The sequence below is a fragment of the Corythoichthys intestinalis genome, chromosome 4 (assembly GCF_030265065.1).
Source record: "Corythoichthys intestinalis isolate RoL2023-P3 chromosome 4, ASM3026506v1, whole genome shotgun sequence".
Lineage (NCBI taxonomy): Eukaryota > Metazoa > Chordata > Actinopteri > Syngnathiformes > Syngnathidae > Corythoichthys > Corythoichthys intestinalis.
In genome coordinates, this window is record NC_080398.1 from 13,464,455 (window position 1) to 13,486,673 (window position 22,219).

Genomic DNA, 22,219 nt, shown 5'->3' on the forward strand with positions numbered 1-22,219 from the left:
TTCTTTCTTTCTTTCTTTCTTTCTTTCTTTCTTTCTTTCTTTCTTTCTTTCTTTCTTTCTTTCTTTCTTTCTTTCTTTCTTTCTTTCTTTCTTTCTTTCTTTCTCTCTTTCTTTCTTTCTTTCTTTCTTCTGTCTGTCTGTCTGTCGGTCGTCTGTCTCTTTCCTGTCTTTCTTTCTTTCTTTCTTTCTTTCTTTCTTTCTTTCTTTCTTTCTTTCTTTCTTTCTTTCTTTCTTTCTTTCTTTCTTTCTTTCTTTCTTTCCTTCCTGTCTTTGAGTATCATTTCTACAAATGTAACATGTTCACTTCAGTTGCCACGACTTCCCTATTTTTGTTTTTGTACTTTTATACTCTTAATAGATAACATCAACATTTACATGAAGCCACTGTCGCTGGCCAACTAGTCAAGAAAAGGTTTTTTCTTCTTTCTTCTTTTCCTAACCTAAACCCTAACCCAGTTCTTTCAGTATTTTCATTGTTCAAACTAGGTTTTGTGATTGTTATATATGACATTGTATACAACATACTATATGCGGTAAAGGGACCCTCATACACTGATGATCTCAGGTAAGGTCAATCGATCCAGAAAGAAAATGTTGAGGCCTAGGGCGTAGGTTTGCAAAGGGGCGGTAGGGACATAACACTACCAACTGGTCAGGATGCTAAAATTTACCCCTTCAACTTTTAAGTTGAGTTGAGTTATACAGGTAATTTAGATTGTCTTCCCATATGACCCTACCATTATTAAGTGAATTGTTTTCATTATGTTAAGACTTACTTACATTTACGCCAAGCATGTCCAAAGTCCGGCCCGGGGGCCAGATGCGGCCCTTGGTCAAATTTCATCCGGCCCCCAGCCTCTGTCATAAAATCAATAACGTCTGGCCCGCACACAGACTTAATAAATTGGTCAGCAGTACTGGCATACCAGCGTATGAAGTAGCTTACACACTAAATGCTGCTTCTCATTTACCCACTAAAAGGCAGCAGCACTCTAAGCAGCATTACCCCGTGTGACCCTTTACTCCCAATTTTCTAAAATGGCGACAATCAACGAAAAAAAAGAAAGTTGACTGTGACGGCTGACGCTTCAAGGATAGGTGGAAATTGGACTATTTCTTCACTAAAATAAGCAACAACTGTGTCTGCCTCATTTGCAAAGAGACAGTCGCTGTTTTTAAAGAGTTCAATGTGAGGCGATATTACCAAACAAGACACCCTGACATGTACGACAAGATTACAGGGAAGATACATAGTGAGAAATTGAAACAACTTGAAGCTAGTTTAATTTTTATTGCAGCAGTATTTCGCAAGAGCCCGAGAGTCGAAAGAACGCCACAAAGGCTAGTTGCGGGATTGCTGAAATTATTAATTTAAATAATAAAGCAAATGTGACACACGGAATAGCTTGCTAAAATTTGCTTAAATATATAGCTCTACATAATGGGTGTCAGCCAAGGTCGGCCCCCCACATTTTTACCACACCAAATCTGGCCCCCTTTGCAAAAAGTTTGGACACCCCTGATTTACGCCTTTTAACTTGCTGAATGACCCACCCCTGACACACACACACGCATGCTCACACTCACACAGCCCCGACAGAAATACATGTCGACAACATGCCGCCTCCTTCGCCCCCCTTGAATAGGGAGGAGGGAGAGTAGAAGTTTTTTCAGCCAGCAGCACCCACTGTAAGTAATTTAAAAAGACACCGATGTTGTGGCCCACCACTAATTTTGCTACCGACAGTCCGACCTGCATCAGAGTTAGCATAACATTAAACTGTGTGACCTTGCTAACCTGCAAAACTCGAGTAGGAAGATGCTTAGAGAGAAGTGTCCTTTTGATTGTGTTTTCTACTGTTAATTAAACTGGAAGAAATGTAGTGAACTCTGCTGGAAACAATAGAACCAGAAAAACGTGAGCAAGAAGCTGCTTAGAGAGAGACGGGTGCTGCAGAACCTTATAAGTTGCTCACACAACACAGCATACATACAAGATAATCATAATTAGCTATGTATATAAAAGTTGTTTTTTTTTTTTTATTGGAGAGGGGTGCTACGAGCTACACTTGCGTTGCGATCGACTGGGCAATCATGATCGACGTAATGAGCATCCTTGATTTAGCATATCATTTTAATTGTAATTAATTATATTTGTGAGAAATGTAGCCCTGACCCCCATCCACCCAATCTGTTTCATTTTCTTAATGTCCCATCCTGAGCAAGTACACTTTTTGTGTGTGTAAAATATTCATGCATGAAATAGTGCTTTTCTTTCAGGGGGCCAAAATATTTTCCTTATGTTGCTTTGGTGTGTATATGACAAATTCAGACATGACAACTTCCTCTCAAGAGAGCTGCTTTGTAATGTAATGTATTTTTTTTTTTTTTTTTTAATGAAACAGAAAATATTATTGACATTTCATTTGCAAGCAAGCAGTATGACAGGCAAAACCCTTCATGAAATGGAAACAGTCACTCGTAATATAGGTTATGTTCCTCTTTTTTATTTTTATTTTTTAAATTCCAAACGCTTGTCTTACTCATTCTCACTTCCAATCTACTTACTCGAAAATATGGTTCTACTTCCCCGAAGACACATTGATTTGATGTCATTGTTTCCAAACTACCGTATTGGCCCGAATATAAGACAGTGTTTTTTTGCATTGAAATAAGACTGAAAAAGTGGGGGTCTTACAGTTTTTCTCGATTGCTAAAGCACAATTTCTAGATATCTGAGCACAGTGACCAGTTGCCTAAACACATTTGATAAATCAGGCCCCTTGTTGGCTTAACTATTAACACATTTCACCTCAAGCTTCGATTTTAACAAAACTCTGAACACATTTGCACTTCTCTAATCACGTTCACACTTACGAAAACACTTAAACACTTTTGCACTTGCTAAAACAAACTTTGCGCAATCATATGAAGACATTCTCATTCACCAACCACATTTTGCTAACACAATGCCAGATGATAGACTCAGACATCAAAAGTTGAACGCAATAAAAGCATGGGCATCATTGCTTACAGTTTTTCTCGAATGTCAGAACACATTTCAAGAAAATCCCCTCTGTTTTCTCTAAACTCTAAACACAAAATACTTTTCTCAAGCTAGCTCCACAAAAACTCGGATTCTCTTTACAAAACGAAACTCTCAATCCAAAACCCAAACTTTCAACCACAAAACCCAAACTTTCAACACAAAACTGTTGCTCCTATGGCCAAGACTAAACTTTGACAACAAAATGGTCCTCACAGCTTGAAAAATTTAAACATTATTGGATATCTATCGCACACTTCAATAAAAATTTAAAACGCAATGTTCAGGGTGTGATGTTCTTAAGTACCCTATCATCTGTATAGTAATCAATAGTAAGTCACGGATTATTTTTAGGGGAATTGAACCTCATTTATTGATGACAACCTGTACAAATGTACTTTTCCCAAAACAAATATTTCAAATGAGAACAAAAGCATACATGGGGATACATGTCACAAATTCTTGTATGTACAGTAAAGAGGTACTATATTGTGTCCGCGGGCAAGGCCGGCCCAGCCTATACGCAGACTATGCAGCTGCTTAAGGCCCCTGACCACTAGGGGCCCCCCAATCTGGCAACCTAATTTTATACGTTGTTAATAGAGCATTGTGAGTAATGTGAGCATTGCCGTTTATCTATGCAAACATCCATTTTCTTGTCATTACAATCTGGCAACCTGGGGAGTGACGTTGAACCTGCTTTAACCTGTTATTTACTTTATTTGCTGTTGTGATATTTGACGTTCACTTTATACAGCAGTTATGTACTGTTGTACTGGTTGTGACAGTAAAGTCCATTGTGAGACTGTGAAATTGTTTAATTTATATTCTATTTTGTTTACTACAGTTTGCTTGATTTGACTTTTGTGAGTTTCGATACTTGATTACAAGCTTAAAAATGTAAAAGTTCTTCCTTAACTTCTTTTCCTCTTTTAGAAAAAGGGTTGGCGCCATCTACTGTACGTACTGACAATCATTTTGGGTGAGAAGTTTGAAGTATGCAGTGCAACAAAATCTGATTAATATTAGGGCTGTCAAAATTATCGCGTTAACGGGCGGTAATTAATTTTTTAAATTAATCACGTTAAAATATTTGACGCAATTAACGCACAAATGCCCCGCTCAGAGAGATTAAAATGACAGCACAGTTAAATGTGTACCTGGTGTGTTTTGCGGAGTTTTGGCGCCCTCTGCTGGCGCTTGGGTGCAACTGATTTTATAGGCTTCAGCACCCATGAGCATTGTGTAAGTAATTATTGACATCAACAATGGCGGGCTACTAGTTTATTTTTTGACTGAAAATTTTACAAATTTTATTAAAACGAAAACATTAAGAGGGGTTTTACAGTTTTTCTCGAATGTCAGAACACATTTCAGGAAACTGCCCTCTGTTTTCTCTGAACTCTAAACACAAAAGACTTTTCTCAAGCTAGCTCCACAAAAACTCGCATTCTCTTTGCAAAATGAAACTCTCACTCCAAAACCCAAACTTTCAACCACAAAACCCAAACTTTCACCACAAAACTGTTGCTCCGATGGCCAAGAGTAAACTTTGACAACAAAATGGTCCTCACAGCTTGCAAAAATGTAAACACTATTGGATATCTATCGCACACTTCAATAAAAATTGAAAACACAATGTTCAGGGTGTGATGTTCTAAGTACCCCATCATCTGTATAGTCATCAATAGTAAGTCACAGATTTTTAGGGGAATTGAACCCCATTTATTGATGACAAACGTACTTTTCCCAAAACAAATATTTCAAAAGAGAACAAAAGTATGTATGTACAGTAAAGAGGTACTATGGGGTCTGCTGGGGGGGTTGTGCAGGGCCTGCGCATCACGTCGTCGGGTGGGGTCAGGCCACAGGATCTCGTCCACATCGCAGGCTATATTTTCCCTCACCAGGCAGCTAGGGAAGAAAGCTCTGGCATGCCGGACCCAGCCTGAGTAATCCTGTAATAAATAATAAATGTATTTAGGCAACTGGTCATTGTGCTCAGAGATCAAGAACTTGTGTTTTAGCAATCAAGAAAAACTGTACTATATAATTTCTGTAACTTGTAGTAACATTTATCTTTTAAGAACTACAAGTCTTTCTATCCATGGATCGCTGTAACAGAATGTTAATAATGGTAATGCCATCTTGTTGATTTATTGTTATAATAAACAAATACAGTACTTATGTACTGTATGTTGAATGTATATATCCATCTTGTGTTTTATCTTTCCATTCCAACAATAATTTACAGGAAAATATGGCATATTTGATAGATGGTTTGAATTTCGATTAATTGCGATTAATTACGATTAATTAATTTTAAAGCTGTAATTAACTCGATTAAAAATTTTAATCGTTTGACACCCCTAATTAATATACAAAATATGAATGTATGGGTTGGATTGCATGTATGGGTTTCATGGTACACTGTGACGAAATGGTGGGCCAAAAATATGGGCCCCTTGGCATTATTTTGCTTAGGGCCCCCAAATGGCCTGGGCCCTGTCCGCGGGGGAGCCTGTGCATCACGTCGTCGGGTGGGGTCAGGCCACAGGACCTTGTCCACATTGCAGGCTATGTTTTCCCTCGCCAGGCAGCGGGGGAAGAAAGTTCTGGCATGACGGACCCAGCCTGAGTAATCCCCCACATCATTACAGGCCAGGTCTATGACCCTGAGGAGGTTCTCTCCACTATATGGTTCCCGGTCATACACCTTCCACCGCCCTGATGACAAGAACTCCTCTATGGGGTTGAGGAAAGGTGTGTAAGGTGGCAAACATACATTGAGGAATTGTTGGTGTATATTGAACCACTCTCTAATCTGGTTAGTGCGGTGAAAGCCGATGTTGTCCCAGATGATGACATAGACAGGAGGAGGCTTTGCTGGAACCAGATTCTTCTGCTCACAGTTTATCAGGATGTCCTGTAGCTCTCCCAAGAATGTGAGGAGACACTGGTTGTTGAAGGAGCCAAGGAGAGCATAAATTTTGAGTCGTTGTGCATTCTCAAGAGCCCAACGTGGATAGTCTCACGTGTCTTCAATTTTGAGTTACCGTGTTTAAGCAATGACACCCGTGCTTTCATTGTGTTTAACTTTTGATGTCTGAGTCTACCATTTTGCATTGTGTGAGAAAAATGTGTTCAGTGAATGAGAATATGTTCATATGATTGCGCACAGTGTGTTTTAGCAAGTGCGAAAGTGTTCAGCCTAAGTTTGAATGTGTTTAGAGAATTGCAATTGTGTTTAGAGTTTTGTGAAATTGGAGATTGAGGTGAAATGTGTTCATAGTTAAGCCAACTAGCGGCCTGATTTAATAAATGTGTTTAGGCAACTGGTCATTGTGCTCAGAGATAAAGAAATTGTGCTTTAGCAATCGAGAAAAACTGTAAACACGGTGACTCAAAATTGGAGACCCTTTCCTCAACCCCATAGAAGAGTTTTCTCGTCATGGTGGTGGAAGGTGTATGACCGGGAACCATATAGTAGAGAGAACCTCCTCAGGGCCATGGACCTGGCCTGTGATGATGTGGGGGATTACTCAGGCTGGGTCCGGCATCCCAGAGCATTCTTCCCCCGCTGCCTGGCGAGGTAAAACATAGCTTACGATGTGGACAAGGTCCTGTGGCCTGACCCCACACGACGACGTGATGCGCAAGCCCGTGCACAAGCCCCCCCCCGACCCCATAGTACCTCTTTACTATACATACAAGAATTTGTGACATGTATAGACCCTACTCACGTGACGTCACAGCCACGCCCCCGCGCCATGTTGTCCGTATACTCGTCATGTTAATGCATTAGCGCTTTGTAAATTCCTCCTATTATGGCGTGTTTTTCTGCTCGTTAACATTAATAATCAAAATGGTGAAGTCATGTGTGGCGGTCGGTTGCAAAAACAGAGAAGATAGACGGAGAGACTTGAAGTTTTACCGTATTCCGAGAGACCCGGAGAGGAGAGCGCGATTGACTGCTGCAATTCGACGAGAAAACTGGGCTCCAAACGACTACGAAAGATTATGTAGTAGTCATTTTATATCTGGTAAGATGCATTTAATATATATTTAGAGGGTTTTGGGCTGACAACCACAATTAAGATCATTGCTAGGCTAATCGCCGACAACATACACTGTGAATGAACTACCTGAAAATATATAATTATAAGGGGATAATAAGACAGTTGTCATACAATTCATTTACAATTTCACTATTGAGGTCAAAAGCCAAAAAATAAATTCAACTAGGGACAATCTGGAGTAGTGCTATTGCACTTCACATTCATTACATATTATATATATATGTAGTGAGTGTGCTATCGCTAAACCATATAAACATTAAAAGCCCTAGCTCCATTGACAAATGACATGAAATACATTAGACTTGACAGTGGATGTTAGCAAGAACAAAAGATTTTGAATTGAAAATTTCGTAACTCACCTTACCGAGCACAAGATTCCTGCCGAATTTTCGTGTACGAGGACCTCTTTCATCCAACCAGCAACGTAGTATTTATAAGCCTCTAAGCTCATAAAGTTTTTCAAACTTTCGTGAGAATAGGCTGATTTTGTGTGGACAAGATAGTTGTAAATATCAGGGTCAGGCAAAGACGGCGAAGACAGCGGGTCGAAAAACATCGATTTAGGCATCAAATATGGATCTGGCGAATGGATAAACTGAAGCTTTTCCACATAACGCCTTTTATGCAACGCATCCAATGAGTTTACGGCATCATATAACACCAGGGCTTCCATGAATTGCTCTATAACTTGCACGACTAATTGAAAACAATGAGAGTAGGTCTAAAAAATACGGACAATATGGCGGCCGGATACAGCGACACGTCATTTTGTGACGTAGGTGAGTAGGGTCTACAGTATACCCATGTATGCTTTTGTTCTCTTTTGAAATATTTGTTTTGGGAAAAGTACATGTGCACAGGTTGTCATCAATAAATGGGGTTCAATTCCCCTAAAAATAATCTGTCACTTACTATTGATTACTATACAGATGATGGGGTACTTAGAACATCACACCCTGAACATTGTGTTTTCTATTTTTATAGACGTGTGCGATACATATCCAATAGGGTCTACATTTTTACAAGCTGTGAGGACCATTCTGTTGTCAAAGTTTGGTTTTGGCCTTGGGGGCAACAGTTTTGTGGTGAAAGTTTGGGTTTTCTGGTTGAAAGTTAGGATTTTGGAGTGAGAGTTTCGTTTTGCAAAGAGAATGCGAGTTTTTGTGGAACTAGCTTGAGAAAAGTGTTTTGTGTCCAGAGTTTGGAGAAAACGAAGGGTAGTTTCATGAAATGTGTTCTGACATGTATACTCACAGTCTAGACATTATACCCATTCACAACGCTAGATGGCGCCAGATATCATTAAAGCGATGTTCTGTCATGAGAGATCTCAGCTACTCCCAAGTTTAACCAGTTTGCATTGTTTTATTGCAATGTTTTTCCTTATTCAGATTTGTTTCAAGACTACAGTTACAGTTAGACTTCACTTTTATGGTTAATGCAGTTATTGCAATTTTGTTGTTTTATCACAATAGATTGGTTTATTTACATTTCAAAAACCAGCCATTCATTTACAAATTTGATTGCAATTTAGTTTACATATTTAAATATTCAGATATTAAGATTTGAATTAGGTAAAATAACATGCTTTATCTCTCAAATATATTGTTATAATCCTTTGTTTCAGATGTACTGTAATGATTTTCCTGTATAAAAATTAATTTGGTGTCTTTTTTCAAACTTGAGTCTTGAAAAAGGGGGGTCGTCTTGTAATCAGGGCCATCTTATATACGGTAGATATAAACAGAACAATAATGAATATCTTTTTGCTGCTATAAAAGACATCAAAATTGATGTGTTTTTGACTTGATCCCTCTTCTTCAGAAGTTCGTGTACACATTGAGATCTGCCGTGTTCTCGTAGTCATCAGCATCGGATAGGTCCTGTGAAGGTTTAACAGATATTTTTGTCACAAATGAGGACAATCTATGAGGCATCTGAAATTAAAAGAAGTCAGAAAAGCGTGCGGCCATTTCTTACCGGTTTGTAACTGCAGGAACTGGGCTGGCTATTGGTCATCATCAGAAAGATAAAGAAAAAGATTAGTAATACTGTAAAGGCCATTGCTCTATTTTGTTTGAAACAGTTGACCAGAGGTGTCCAAACTGGGGCCCGCTACTCAGTTTTTATTTTATGGCCGCAGAAGACGCTCTGTATATCTCTGTACTATTTTGTTGCTTGCAGCCACTAAGTCATTCACTGCTATCGACAGCTTGAGACATCAAATCAATTTCAACTGAGAAGGTTGGTATTAAGAGATCATTTTTCACTGCCATTTACAGCAATCAACGTCCAATCCAATTTCATTGGAGGGTTGACAGTGACTGAATGATCATTGCTAGCCCTCCCAGTCAAAATGGATTGGCTGTCTATCACCATAAATGGCACGCAATGAGTAAATACATAAAAATAAGTGCATTTTTTAAACCGTTTTTCTTCCTTTTCTCAAGTTGGCCCTTGCATCCTTTGATTATTTTTTTTTTAAGGCAGCCCACGGAAAAAAGTTTGGACACCCCTGCAGTAGACTGATAAAGAGATTTTAAAAATCTATGCTCTATGGATTAAGGATCAATTGAATCTTTTTATTACCTAAGAGTAATAAGTATCAGAATGATCCTGGATTTACAGTGCCCTCCATAATTAACCATTTCTGTGTAGATTTGGCCATATGTTTAGGGTCATTGTCTTGCTGAAAGACCCAGTGACGACCCAGGCTCAATCTTGGTCCCACACAAAAATACACACGGTCCCAGGCTTCAGCTGGGACCGTGTGCTTTGGTCAGATGAGACCAAGATTGAGCTTTTTGGCACCAAACACTCTAAGTGGGTCTGGCGTGCCACGAAAGATGCGCATGCTGAAAAGCACCTCATACCCACTGTAAAGTATGGGGGTGGGTCAGTGATACTGTGGGGTGTTTCGCTTCCAAAAGCCCTGGGAAACTTGTTAGGGTGCATGGCATCATGAATGCTTTGAAATACCAGGACATTTTGTATCAAAATCTGTTGCCCTCTGCCCGAAAGCTGAAGATGGGTCATCACTGGGTCTTTCAGCAAGACAATGACCCTAAACATATGGCTAAATCTACACAGAAATGGTCCACCAGACACAAAATCAAGCTCCTCCCATGGCCATATCAGTCCCCAGACCTTGTTTTGTTGGCAAAAGGGGGTTGTACAAAGTATTAACACCATGGGTGCTAATAATTGTGACACACATTATTTGATGTCAAATAATTTTTTCTTTATGTGGGATTTTTTTCCCCACTGAATGAACGCACTTGTATTGAAGGTTGGATTTTTCTCTTTTTTTCCATTAAGGTCCCATATTATTTGAATTTTAAAAAAAATTATTGGAAGCTAAAAAACACATCTTTTTCAGGGGTGCCAATAATTATGGAGGGCACTGTATATACGTATATTGTGTCATAATAGCTAGATTTTTCTGATCAAATTCATTGATAAAAAGTGTTTGTTCTCCAATTTCTTACTTTTTTCTTGACAGTGAATAATATCTTTCAATACTTTTTTTTTAATTTCAAGGGAGAATATATTCCAAAGAAAGAAAATACAATTGTGATGTTATACCTTTTTAAACCTAATCCTAAACATAATTACTATATTCTTGTAATATTGTGACCTTGTCTGCCAAAAACACCTAGAAGTATGTTTGTGTGTGTGCATGTGTGGGTGTGTGCACGTCCGGGTTTGTATGTGCGTGTGTGTGGCCCTAATGCTTCATCTACAGGCCGGTACCATTTTGGAGGTGGTGGTTTCCGGAACTTCTGTCCAACTCCAGATGTTGAAGGGCCTAGCCTGTGTAGATCACATGTACAATATGTCACATTTATTTTCAGACTAATTGTTCACATTGAGCCTCCTGAAATGTTTAGTGAATAATTGTAAAATGCACTAAATACTGTAGATTAAACAACAATTCAGTTACAACAAACTGTGCACAACCACAAGTTTTAAGTGACACCAAAAAAAGCTATCAAATGTATGAACGGCCAGTCTAAAAACATATAACTTAAAATTCAAGATTAACCCTTTTATGCACAAATTATGACCTTTTTTTTCATCTTTTACATTACAGGGCACTCATTTAACGCATTGACGGCAATAGACATAATATCCATATCCATATCAATAGGCTGGACGTCTAGAACTGTCAATGGCACTGAAATACAAGCATCTACAGTTGTGTTAAAATGAAGTGGACGTCTATCAATTGCATGCAATTAATTAAATACTTTAGTTAATATAACAGTATTCATTTTATTTCCATTAATTAAACTTGTATTAATTTTGTGTTAATTTATATATTTATTCATTATTACTTTAGTATGTAAAAATATAATACAATTATGATCAATGATTTAAAAAACAAAAACTGGTACAGCAGTGAAGTGATTAAGAAAGCTTCGGTGAAATACCCAAAATAAAATGCTGCTCAAAATAGAGAACAGAAACTATTCAAAACACTCTAGAAATGCAGAATATAAAAATAACTGTACTTCCTTTTTGCACCATTGGGACCGTACAAAACAGGACCTTACTTTACAGTTTACTTGAGATTAAGGGCGCTTTCACACTAAATCCAAGAGGACCAGGGTCCGGTTGGAGAGCTACCCCGCAGCAACACTTGCATGACTTGTTAAAAAAAAGTTCAGCATTCACACTGTGCCAACCAAACTTTCTGAGTGCATCAAGTGGACAAAAGGTGCATTCATTGATTGGACAAGAGGAAATACCTCCCTCCTGGGAGTATTGATCACCACAGCGCGGAGCTGTAATGCTGCACATAATGTAGGATAGCATTATCTCTTACATGTTAAACTGTATATAGGTTTTTTGTCAACTGACTGTTTTGTGAAGCAGATGTTTGTATGCATGTTAGTTTGAATTTAAAAAAAAAAAAGGAAAAAAAAAAGGTTTCTAGCCTAGCATCGCAAGTCGCTGCTTGGCAGGCTAGGGGTTGCTCCCTTCCGACTCCATGCCAAGGGATCTGGAGTATATAAAAAATGCATAGGAGAAATTAAACCACGAAAGGGACCCCATTTCACACAGGCAGGCAATCGCTCTCACTTCCTTGACTTTTTGGACTATCAAATTGTCGCCACTTCCAGGAGAGCCGGACTCAAAAAATGGCCACCCCATGAGACTCTGCCTGACTCGGCCAGTCACTCTCACATGGTACGTTCAGCAACAGCACGCGAAACACAACCGCCACATTAGAACCCGATTATGTGGATCAAATGCAACTGCTTAGCGCAGCACAACAACATATGGCCATGGCTAATCGTCAGTCCTCTTGCCATTGTTGATTTTGCACAACGTGCAGTGTACTACCACTTCCAAGGATGCCCTGCGTGTACCGTCACAGCCTAGAGGATCACAGCGTGAAGACGCTGCACATAAAGTAGCAAAGCGCACCCTTCTCAGATTGCAGTCACATGCAGAGCTGGGTGTGCTTAAAGCGGACCAAGACCCAGGATTTGTGAGTGGACCAGAGTTCGGTTGTTTGGTTTGAACTAGAGTTCGGATGTGCATTCACATTAGCGGACTATCTGAGAAAAAGAACTCTGGCCCGTTAAAATGGACCAAACAGTGCTAGTGTGAAAGCGCCCTTAAGAAAAAAAACAACTTTTCAATCTTAATAGTGTGTACCGTGACTGGATGTCTTGCCTTTGATTAGCACAGGTCTGTTCCAAAGGAATTGGTCGAGTCCTGAAAAAGAGATTAATTTGATAAAATGTAAATCAACCAGACACAAATAAGGTTAAGTCTCTCACCTGCGACCCAATCCTGAAAGCCGCTTCCGTATGCTAAATGACAAAAACAATAGAAATCCTTAAATGTTAGCCTGGCGCTACCAATGGATTCTCATTAGCCCTCACCTGCTCTGATTTTGAAGTTCCACAATGCGCTTCCTTGAGCAGAGAGCAAACAATTTTTTTTTTTAATTAACTGAACAAAACCTGGAAAGAAAAAGCATATAACTTTGTTCCTCAAAGATTTTTTTATAGTGACTCACTTGTATTTTTTCACCATTAAAAGGCAGATTCCTCCGAAGAGCACAATTGACCCAACTGCTACAGCTGCAGGAATGATGATGTGGTGATGGTTTTCTGTGCCTTGAAAATGATTATGTACTTTTATATGCCAATAGAAAAGACTACGTGCTATAAAAGCTTGAAAAACTGTAATACTTTTGTAAGCACACATGAATCATTCCAAAAATAGGAGGAAATTTAGCTTCAAAATTACTGAATACTCATCATTAATAGGGAACAAACCACAAAATGCTTGATTAGCTCATCTTACAAATCATTTGTAAAAAACATTGTATTACATGATTTGTTTGATATTTGCAATACATGACATAATCACCCCCCCCTCCCAAGAATATATGATAAACTTTCAGCTAGTTGTTACTGCTGACCAAGAGGACAAACTTACTAATGTAAATAGGAATAGAAAAAATGTCCTTTTTTCGTCATATGCATAACCGGGATTGCATGAGATAGTGAGACATAGACATCTCTTCTATTTTTCACATTTTTATCAATTTAAAAACGTGAAAAATAGAAGAGGACATTCAGTAAATTTACTCTTGCCATCCTTTTGGAAAACAGTTTGATATGCTTCATGAGAAATATCAATCCATCCATTTTCTAGCACTTATCCGAAGTCGGGTCACGGGGGCAGCAGCTTTGGCAGGGAAGCCCAGACTTCCCTCTCCCCAGCAACTTCATCCAGCTCTTCCGAGAGGATCGCAAGGCTTTCCCAGGCTAACCAGGAGACAAAGTCTCCCCAGCGTGTCCTGGGTCGGCCGCGCGGCCTCCTTCCAGTGGGTCCGGGAGGTATCCTATCAGATAGCCGAGCCACCTCGTCTGGCTCCTCTCGATATGGAGGAGCAGCGGCTCTACTCCAAGCCCCTCCCAAATGAACGAGCTTCTCACCCTATCTCTAAGTGAGTGCCCGGAGACCCTGCGGAGAAAACTCATTTCGACCGCTTGTATCGTCCATCCTCATAGGTGAGGATAGGAACAGGATCAACCGGTAAATAGAGAGCTTTGCCTTTCGGCTCAGCTCCTTCTTCACCACGACGGACCAATACAGAGTCTGCATCATCGCAGACTCCATAGTGATCCACCTGTCGATCTCCCGCTCCGTTCTTCCCGCCATCATCACCCATCCATAATCCACCGCTTAATCCGGGGTCGTGTCGCGGGGGCAGTTTCTTTAGCAGGGAAACCCAGACTTCCCTCTACCCAGCCACTTCAACCAGCTCTTCCACCGGGATCCTGAGACATTCCCAGGCCAGCCGAGAGAGCTCCAGCGTGTTCTGGGTCGTCCCCGGGGCCTCCCGCCGGTGGGACATACCCGGAACACCTCTCCAGGGAGGTGTCCAGGAGGCCGAACAGGATGCCCAAGCCACCTCAACTGGCTCCTCTCAACGCGTAGGAGTAGCGACTTGACACCGAGTCCCTCCCGGATGGCCGAGCTTTTCACCCTATCTCTAAGGGAGAGCCCGGAACCCCTTCGGAGGAAACCTATTTCGGCCACTTGTATCCTGGATCTTGTTAATTCGGTCACGACCCACAGCTTGTGACCATAGGTGAGGATAGGAACGTTATCAAACAGTAAATAGATAGCTTTGCCTTTCGGCTCAGCTTCTTCTCCACCACGACAGACCAATGCGGAGTCTAAATCATTGCAGACGTCGTACCGATCCGCCTGTCGATCTCCCGCTCCTTTCTTCCTTCACTCATGAACAAGACTCGAAGACACTTAAACTCCCCCACTTAGGGAAGGACCTCATACCTGCCCTGCTGAGGGCATCCCACCTTTTCCTGACTGAGGACTTGGTCTCAGATGTCAGAGGTCTCAGATTTGGAGGTGCTGATTCTCCTCAGACAGCTTCACACTCGGTTGCGAACCACTCCAATGAGAGTAAAAAACAGCGGCCTGATGAAATCAACAAACTTAGATTTATATGAAGTTATGTTAAGGTTGTGACTGTGTAGCCAATCCGAGATCCACACTGCTTGCCACAGGCAGAGCATGTGAAGACATTGACTGGGAGTGTGGTTGTGGCACTGACTTCATGTCTCTTTTGATGTTTCCTGGTCCGTCGGTCACCTCGGTCAGCTTCTGGGCGCCATGTTTGTTAAGTTTTGTGTTTGTTTTCTCCTAGTGTGACTTGTCCCTGTGATTGCCCATTGATTTCACCTGATGTGCCTTCTCCTAGTGTATCCTCCTGTGCTCACCTGTTCCTTGTTGTCTCGTTACCCCTTGTCTGCGTGTGTGTATATAAGCTCCCATTTTCTTTTCACTCCTTGTTGCGTCATTGTCAAAGTCTGTCGACGTCCATGTCCAAGTTCTGGTCCGTATTCTCGCGTCTCTCCAAGCCCTTGTGTTCTCCTCAGTAAGTTTTGATACCTAGCCTTTTGTTAGTAACCTGAGTTTTGTTTGCCGCTGTGTTTTTTGGAGTCTCGTCATTATTTGTTGGTACTTTGCTTTTTGCTTGCCATAATTAAATCATTTTGCACCGTCAATCTACCTCGCCTCCTTTCCCTGCATTTGGGTCCACACATCACCGTCCTTCCCGTTCCCTGACAGTGTTAGAGGAGCTGCCTCCAGATGGATCGTTGGGGTGCAGTGGTTTCCAGCTGGATCAGGTTAAGACCAAATGTTTTCATGGCAGCCTTCACCTGGTCTTTGTAGTGCTTTTTTGGCCGTCCTACCAAGCAACAGGCAATATGGAGCTGGCCATTAAGTACATTTCAGGGCAAGCGCTCCTCTAGCATCCGAACTACATAGCCTAGCCAGCGAAGTTGGTGCTGGGTGACTGTAGCCCCCACACTGGTGGAGTTGGTCCTACAGAGTATTTCAATGTTGAGGACTCGGTCCTTCCAGGATATCCCCAGGATGCATTGTAGGCACCTGATTTGGAAGGCCTCCAGCATCCTGAGTTGGCAGCTGTATAGGGTCCATGCTTCGCAGCAAACTACATCATCTGCAAAAAGCAGAGATGAAATTCATACTGCGGCTACCGAACCAGACCCCCTCATCGCATCTGTCCATAAAAGTTATGAACAGAACCGGTGACAAAGGGCATCCTTGGCGGAGTCCAACCCTCACTGGAAACGGATCAGACTTAATGCCAGCTACATGGACCAAACTCTGACACTCTGACACTGGTCATACAGGGACTGGACCCCATGTCAGAGGGTTCTGGTACCCCTAAATCCCCGAGCACCGCCACACTGGACTTCCCGAGGGACACGGTCCAACGCCTTTTCCAAGTCCACAAAACACATGTAGATTAGTTGGGCAAACTTTCATGAGTAATAATTAATTTAATTATTATGTTTATTAAAACAAATGTTTCTACAACAGTTACTAGAGACAGGAATGAAACAAATTTTAAAAAAAGAAAAAAAAGAAAAAGAAATTTAACTTTCATTTTGACAGTTTTATCTGAGATTTTCATTATGGGGGCAAGGACAGGAGAAAAATTACATTTTAGGGGGTTACCCAGACTTAATTAGTATTTTAAATATATATATTATTTTTGTTATTTATTTATTTTTGTCCGTCTCAGGCCTGGGAAATTTACTCAGACAATATGTTTTTTACAATTTCGTATGTGGTTTATTTTCAATTTAAAAGGGTGGGATGTATATAATCCTAGTTGTTTAGTAACAGTTCAAATATATAGAACATACGATGTATATTAAAATCGAAGATAATGTAAACATTTACTTTTTGTTGTGTTTTTTAATAATAAAGATAGAAGTAACATACATTCAGAAAAACAAGTACAAATGACTTATATTACGCAGAGTGGAATGGAATATTATTTTAAAGATTGCGCAAACATTGACTTTTTTAGTCATAAGGAAATGAATAAGTAGCCTAACATAAATGAACACATATAAGTCCAAAGTGCACAATGACAGCTAAAATGTTCTGAACCTCCCCATCAAAGCAAATAAAACTAAATATGATAAAAAGGCCACCTTAGCTCTTTCATTGCTCTTAAAGATTTGATCCATTTTCTGTTGCATAACTTTTTTTTTTTTTGCTGTTTCAGAAAACATGCACATTTGAACCAATCAGAGCTAACTATCTCTGTTAATCACATATCAGTATATCAGCCAATTGAACAGATAAATGAGTCCAGGCGTTTTGCTTTGCTGTGTGCATTCGCACATTGACGTGACTCGTCATCGTCAGACTCAGATAACTGCAGCAGCTGGGGAAACCTCAGTGGAATAAAAATAAATATGGGTGGAAACGGATTATCCTACACAAGCACTTTATTATGCTTGTTGTTAACACTTGTAACTGATGTTGGTAGATTGTTTACTTCTTGGAGATGAAATGCATGTGTGCCAGTTTTGTATTTTTTTGTTTTTACGTCGCGTTTTTACAGTTGGTGTTATACTCGTTTAGCGCTTTTCCACCTTTCAGGGCGCTCAAAGCACTTTACACTACATCGCCATCTACCTACTGGTGACGCAGCGCCAGTATCTTGCTCAAGGACACTTAGGCGAGTTCATCAGGGCAGAGAATCGAACCCACAACCTCTGGGTTGGAGGACAACTACTCTACCACAGAGCCACGCCATCCCTCGCCGTCAGTTGCCGTCATATTTTCGGAATCAAAGCACCGTAGCTGTCCCGGCCCTGAATCTTATACCGGAACTGCGTTCCAGCCCTGAATCTTATACTGAAACTGCGTTCCTGACCGTTCCCGCCCACTTTACCCCTGGGTTTACTCACGTTTGACAAAAAGAGTGAAATTATCAGAGGATGACATCCTTCCATAAAAACTGGCCCCGCAAGTGACATCCTTGTGGTCATCCTTTGCCTCGGGAATGATGATGAGGATGGACTGAACCTCCCAATGACCGGCGTGAATTTCTTTGATGACGGTGGTTATGTCATCAGCGTTGCCCCGGCTCCACGTCAGCGAGGGCGTGTGGGTGGGGCAAGTGTAGGTCACCGAACAGATGACGATGTATGGACGGCCTTCATATGCTGTCTTTGCGTGGGTCAGCGTTGGTTTTGGAGGGCCAGCTATGAAAATATGGTAATTCACACAGTTATTGTGAATAAAATATAATTCTATAATAGTGTTAATTAGGGATGGACATGTCAGTAAACTTGCCTTTATTGAATACAAGGAGAGGCGCACTGAAAATGCCATGCAGGGCTCGAAGTTAGTATTTTAATTTTCATTTGCTTGCACGTAGCCAATGTTGCATTGTGCTGAATCCATATCGTGCCCTAGTTTTTTCTGTAAGCTCCAATTTTGTTTTGTTTTCTGGAACCCAAGATTCCATTTTGTCACTTTTACAAAATGATTGCAAAGTGATATATTGAAATTTTAAATAATACCTGTTATGCCATGTTTAAGACAAGTACGTACATATATACATACATGCGTACATACATTTATGTACATACGTACGTATATATATGGCGGAAAACACTCAGGTGACTTGAAGTTACGCTCTGAGACCCCCAATTTGGCCAAATTTCAAAATTGTCCTATATACATGTGTGATACATCATTGGAAAGCTGAAAATCTCAATTTTCTGGGGGATGAAAAATTTTGAACTAGAGGGCATTTTTAAAAGAGAAAGAAAAAAAGTAAAACGCTTACTGGAGACAAGAGCACGCGAGAGCAGAATTAAAGACACCACGATTTTAACGAGATATTATCGCGCACTTACCTTGTTTCGATCCAAAAACTCCATGTAGCAAGTATCACCGAGAGTTAAGACACAGCTGTGAATGGCCGCAGCCGGATTTTTGGGGGATTTTATGGGTGAAACAATGTCATATAACAAGGGTCGCGAAGCAGAAATCGCAGACATCAAGGAGTGGTCGAGATTTTCATTTTCATATATTTACCCTTTTAAACTTTTTTTTTTCAATTCTTCTTTGTTTTGATTGATTATTTATCATCTAAAATATTGGGGAAAATGCAACAGTTGTGGAAAAAAATACAATTAAACGATAGTTATGAGGTAGATAGCCGTGACCTTTTTTATAGACGCCAATTTTTTCATTCTGACGTAATTTGTTTAAAAGTTTAAAATATGCGAGTGAATAATTTTTTAAAGTCGTTTTCTTTTTTTAAACTAAGTGTTAGACATCATTTAATGATTGTAAGCTAGAAATGACAGACATTTCGAATAATAAATGCGATTACTTACCTTCTTTTTATTGCTAGGTTGAAACAAAAGTGGTTGCGCGACATCTGTAAACCGGGGTTTTCAGGGTAAAAAGGAAAAATTAAAAATAGATCGGGGGCTTATTGCGCCATCAATCTGCTATGGCAGCATATAGACATATTGTTCTATCAAACACAACAGTTGTTTTGGCTTAAAATACAGCAGTTTCTTTTAAAGAGGAGTGCAAGAGCAGAATCTGCTCTTTCTGTCTTGTCTGTGTTTTCCGCCATATATATGTATATATCTTACCTTAGTTTTCTCATATTCGGTTTTCCGTTTCAGGCAAGAATTTTCATTTCAGTGCATCCGAAATTTAAGGGCGCTTGCCTGGGATTGTTTCTCTTTTCTTGCCCCGGATCATTGGGAACCGGTTAATTTCGAGCCCTGAATGCTTTGAATATTTTTTTAATACAAGAAAAACATTTTAAACAATAGATTTGGTTTCCCCGAAAAGCTGAAATCCAAAAGATTTTTTCGGAGAGAGCATTTTGAAACAATTGAAAACATTTTGAGTAAGTATTAAAATGAATCCACAAATTAACTGAATTTTTAGTTTATCATGGCCATCCCTAATACGGATCTATAAAATTTCATACGTAGCATTTTCAACTCCACGCAATCCTCAACAAAGGAGAATTTGTCGGGGCTGTCCATATCGCCCTCTGTTGGTGCTAATTCAATGCGGAAACAGAAAGGACCGTTGTCGTAGTCTTTGATTTCTGTAACCTCCAAACTGCAGTTTCCCTGGCCTAAATGCCCCAACAACCGAGTGCGACCTCGAAAGTTTGCTAACACTGTTGTCTCATCTTGATGATATACACGTTGGTTACGTTGAGTTTTATGATGCCAGATGCCTCTCAGTCTGGAGCTGGGGAGTGTTTCTTTAGGATGGCTGAATGAACAGGGCAAAACCACACAGGAAGTTACCAGGGCGTCAACGCTCTTTACAACACTGGCCTTCCATTCCCCACAAAAGGCAACACGAGAAGCTGTAATTTGAAAATGATGGTGATGAGTCTTACTGATAAAATGACTAAAACTGAAAACAATAGTAGACTGTTACCTCCTAGGAGCACGTGTAACATCAAGAGCCTTTTTTCAATATTCATACTGGGTTTGTATTCAGCAGCAACAATTTCTGTGAAAAAGAACTACATATCACATCCAAATTGCATCATGTTTTGAAGTATTTGTCTCTTTGTAGCAGTGACTGAAAATTTTTGTATTTGTATGTTTAAATTATTTAATCATTTTAATAGGCACTATGATATTATGCTTCATTAAATTGAGCTTAAAACCAGTTATTTATCATTAGTCGTCTTTCATTCTCAGCATTGCATCCACTGGACATGTATTGTTTTTAACTCCATTATGACAGATATAATGTAGTGGCGTAAAAAAATGTGGCTATATTTTCATAATGACAGATATAATGTAGTGGCGTAAAAAAAATTTGGCTATATTTGTCATTTAACTAGTGTGAAATGCCTCGTCCATTTTACGAGAAATATACTGTATCAAATTATTTTATGTTCTTACCTGCTGGAGCTTCTGTCGGGCAGATTAATTGATTAGGATTTACTTTTTAAATGTTTTCCCCGAACCAAAAATAATAATATCTGCTTCAGGTGAAAATCCCATAAGTGTGACTGTATGAAAAAGATTTCAAACATAAGAAGCGAAGCGAGAAGCCAAAATGCAAATCAATGGGTGGTCTCAATTGATAGACAAAGTTATTGCTCCTTCTCACATTAGTACAGCAGAATGCTATTTTCAACCAGTTTAATATGGCATATTTGTAAGTAATCATCGAGTGTGCCGTCTTTCAGATTGACAGACACACACATACACACACACAAAAAAAAGGTCATCACCTAAACTTGAATAACTTTTGAAATAAATAATCTTTTTTTTTTTTTTTTTTTTCCTTTCTCGGATTTAACAAGAAGAATTAATTTTCAAAGAGTCTACCAAAGGTACATTTGCTACATTTATAGTTGAGGCATATTTTCAGCTGATGTCTATCCATACAGCTCAATTGCAATTCAAAGAACGGTCCAGATGTTGTAAATTTGTTGTCCATTTAAAGGGAACGTCGGACTAACATAACACCAAATTTACACCAGATGCCGCCAGAGTAATAATTTTACTGTTTTGGCCTTTTAAAAATATAAGCAAAATGCTCTATACACATTTTTAAAAGGGACCTCGGACTTAAAGACTTGTAGGCTCTAATAAGCCACATTTGTTCTCTTTTACTAAAATAGGTTATTAGAAACACATAAAATACAATAATAATAATAAATTTTATTTCTAGAGCGCTTTTCAAAACACACAAAGACGCTTCACAAGAGACATGGAATCACAGTATGATAAAAAGATATTAAAGGATAAAAAAATTGAAAGCACAATAAAAAGAAGTAAAAATATAACAGAACTAGGGGTTATGGTGGGTAAGAAAGAGTGAACAGGTGTGTTTTCAGTCTAGATTTGAAAAGTGATAGGGTAGATATGCTGCGAAGATCAGGGGGTAGGGAGTTCCAGAGCCGGGGGGGCGCAATGACTAAAAGCTCTGGAACCAAAGGTGGAGAGGCGGACACGGGGGATGGAGAGGGGAAGAATAGTGGTAGAGCAAAGTGAACGAGTTGGATTGTTTAGACGGAGAAGATCGCAACGGTAGGGAGTGGCATGGAGTGTTTTGAAGGTGATGATGAGGATCTTGTAGTTGATTCTTTGTTTGACGGGAAGCCAGTGAAGTTGACAGAGGATGGGGGTGATGTGGTGTGTTGCGGGGGTTCGAGTGATGAGGCGTGCTGCTGAGTTCTGGAGGGACTTGTTAA

The 22,219-nt window shown here is 39.9% G+C and overlaps 1 protein-coding gene across 1 annotated transcript; it reads right to left on the reverse strand.

Moving 5' to 3' along the window:
- Window positions 1–6,787: 6,787 nt before the first annotated feature.
- LOC130914486 (myelin-associated glycoprotein-like) lies at window positions 6,788–21,022 on the reverse strand. Its single transcript, XM_057833725.1, has 11 exons — window positions 20,919–21,022; window positions 20,443–20,517; window positions 19,976–20,368; window positions 17,919–18,215; window positions 13,160–13,259; window positions 13,023–13,055; window positions 12,918–12,950; window positions 12,793–12,852; window positions 10,879–10,938; window positions 9,106–9,133; window positions 6,788–9,008 (listed from the first exon to the last, which is right to left on the reverse strand). The coding sequence occupies exons 2-11, from the start codon at window positions 20,486–20,488 to the stop codon at window positions 8,946–8,948; spliced, it is 1,113 nt and encodes a 370-aa protein (XP_057689708.1). The 5' UTR covers window positions 20,489–20,517; window positions 20,919–21,022; the 3' UTR covers window positions 6,788–8,945.
- Window positions 21,023–22,219: the final 1,197 nt, after the last annotated feature.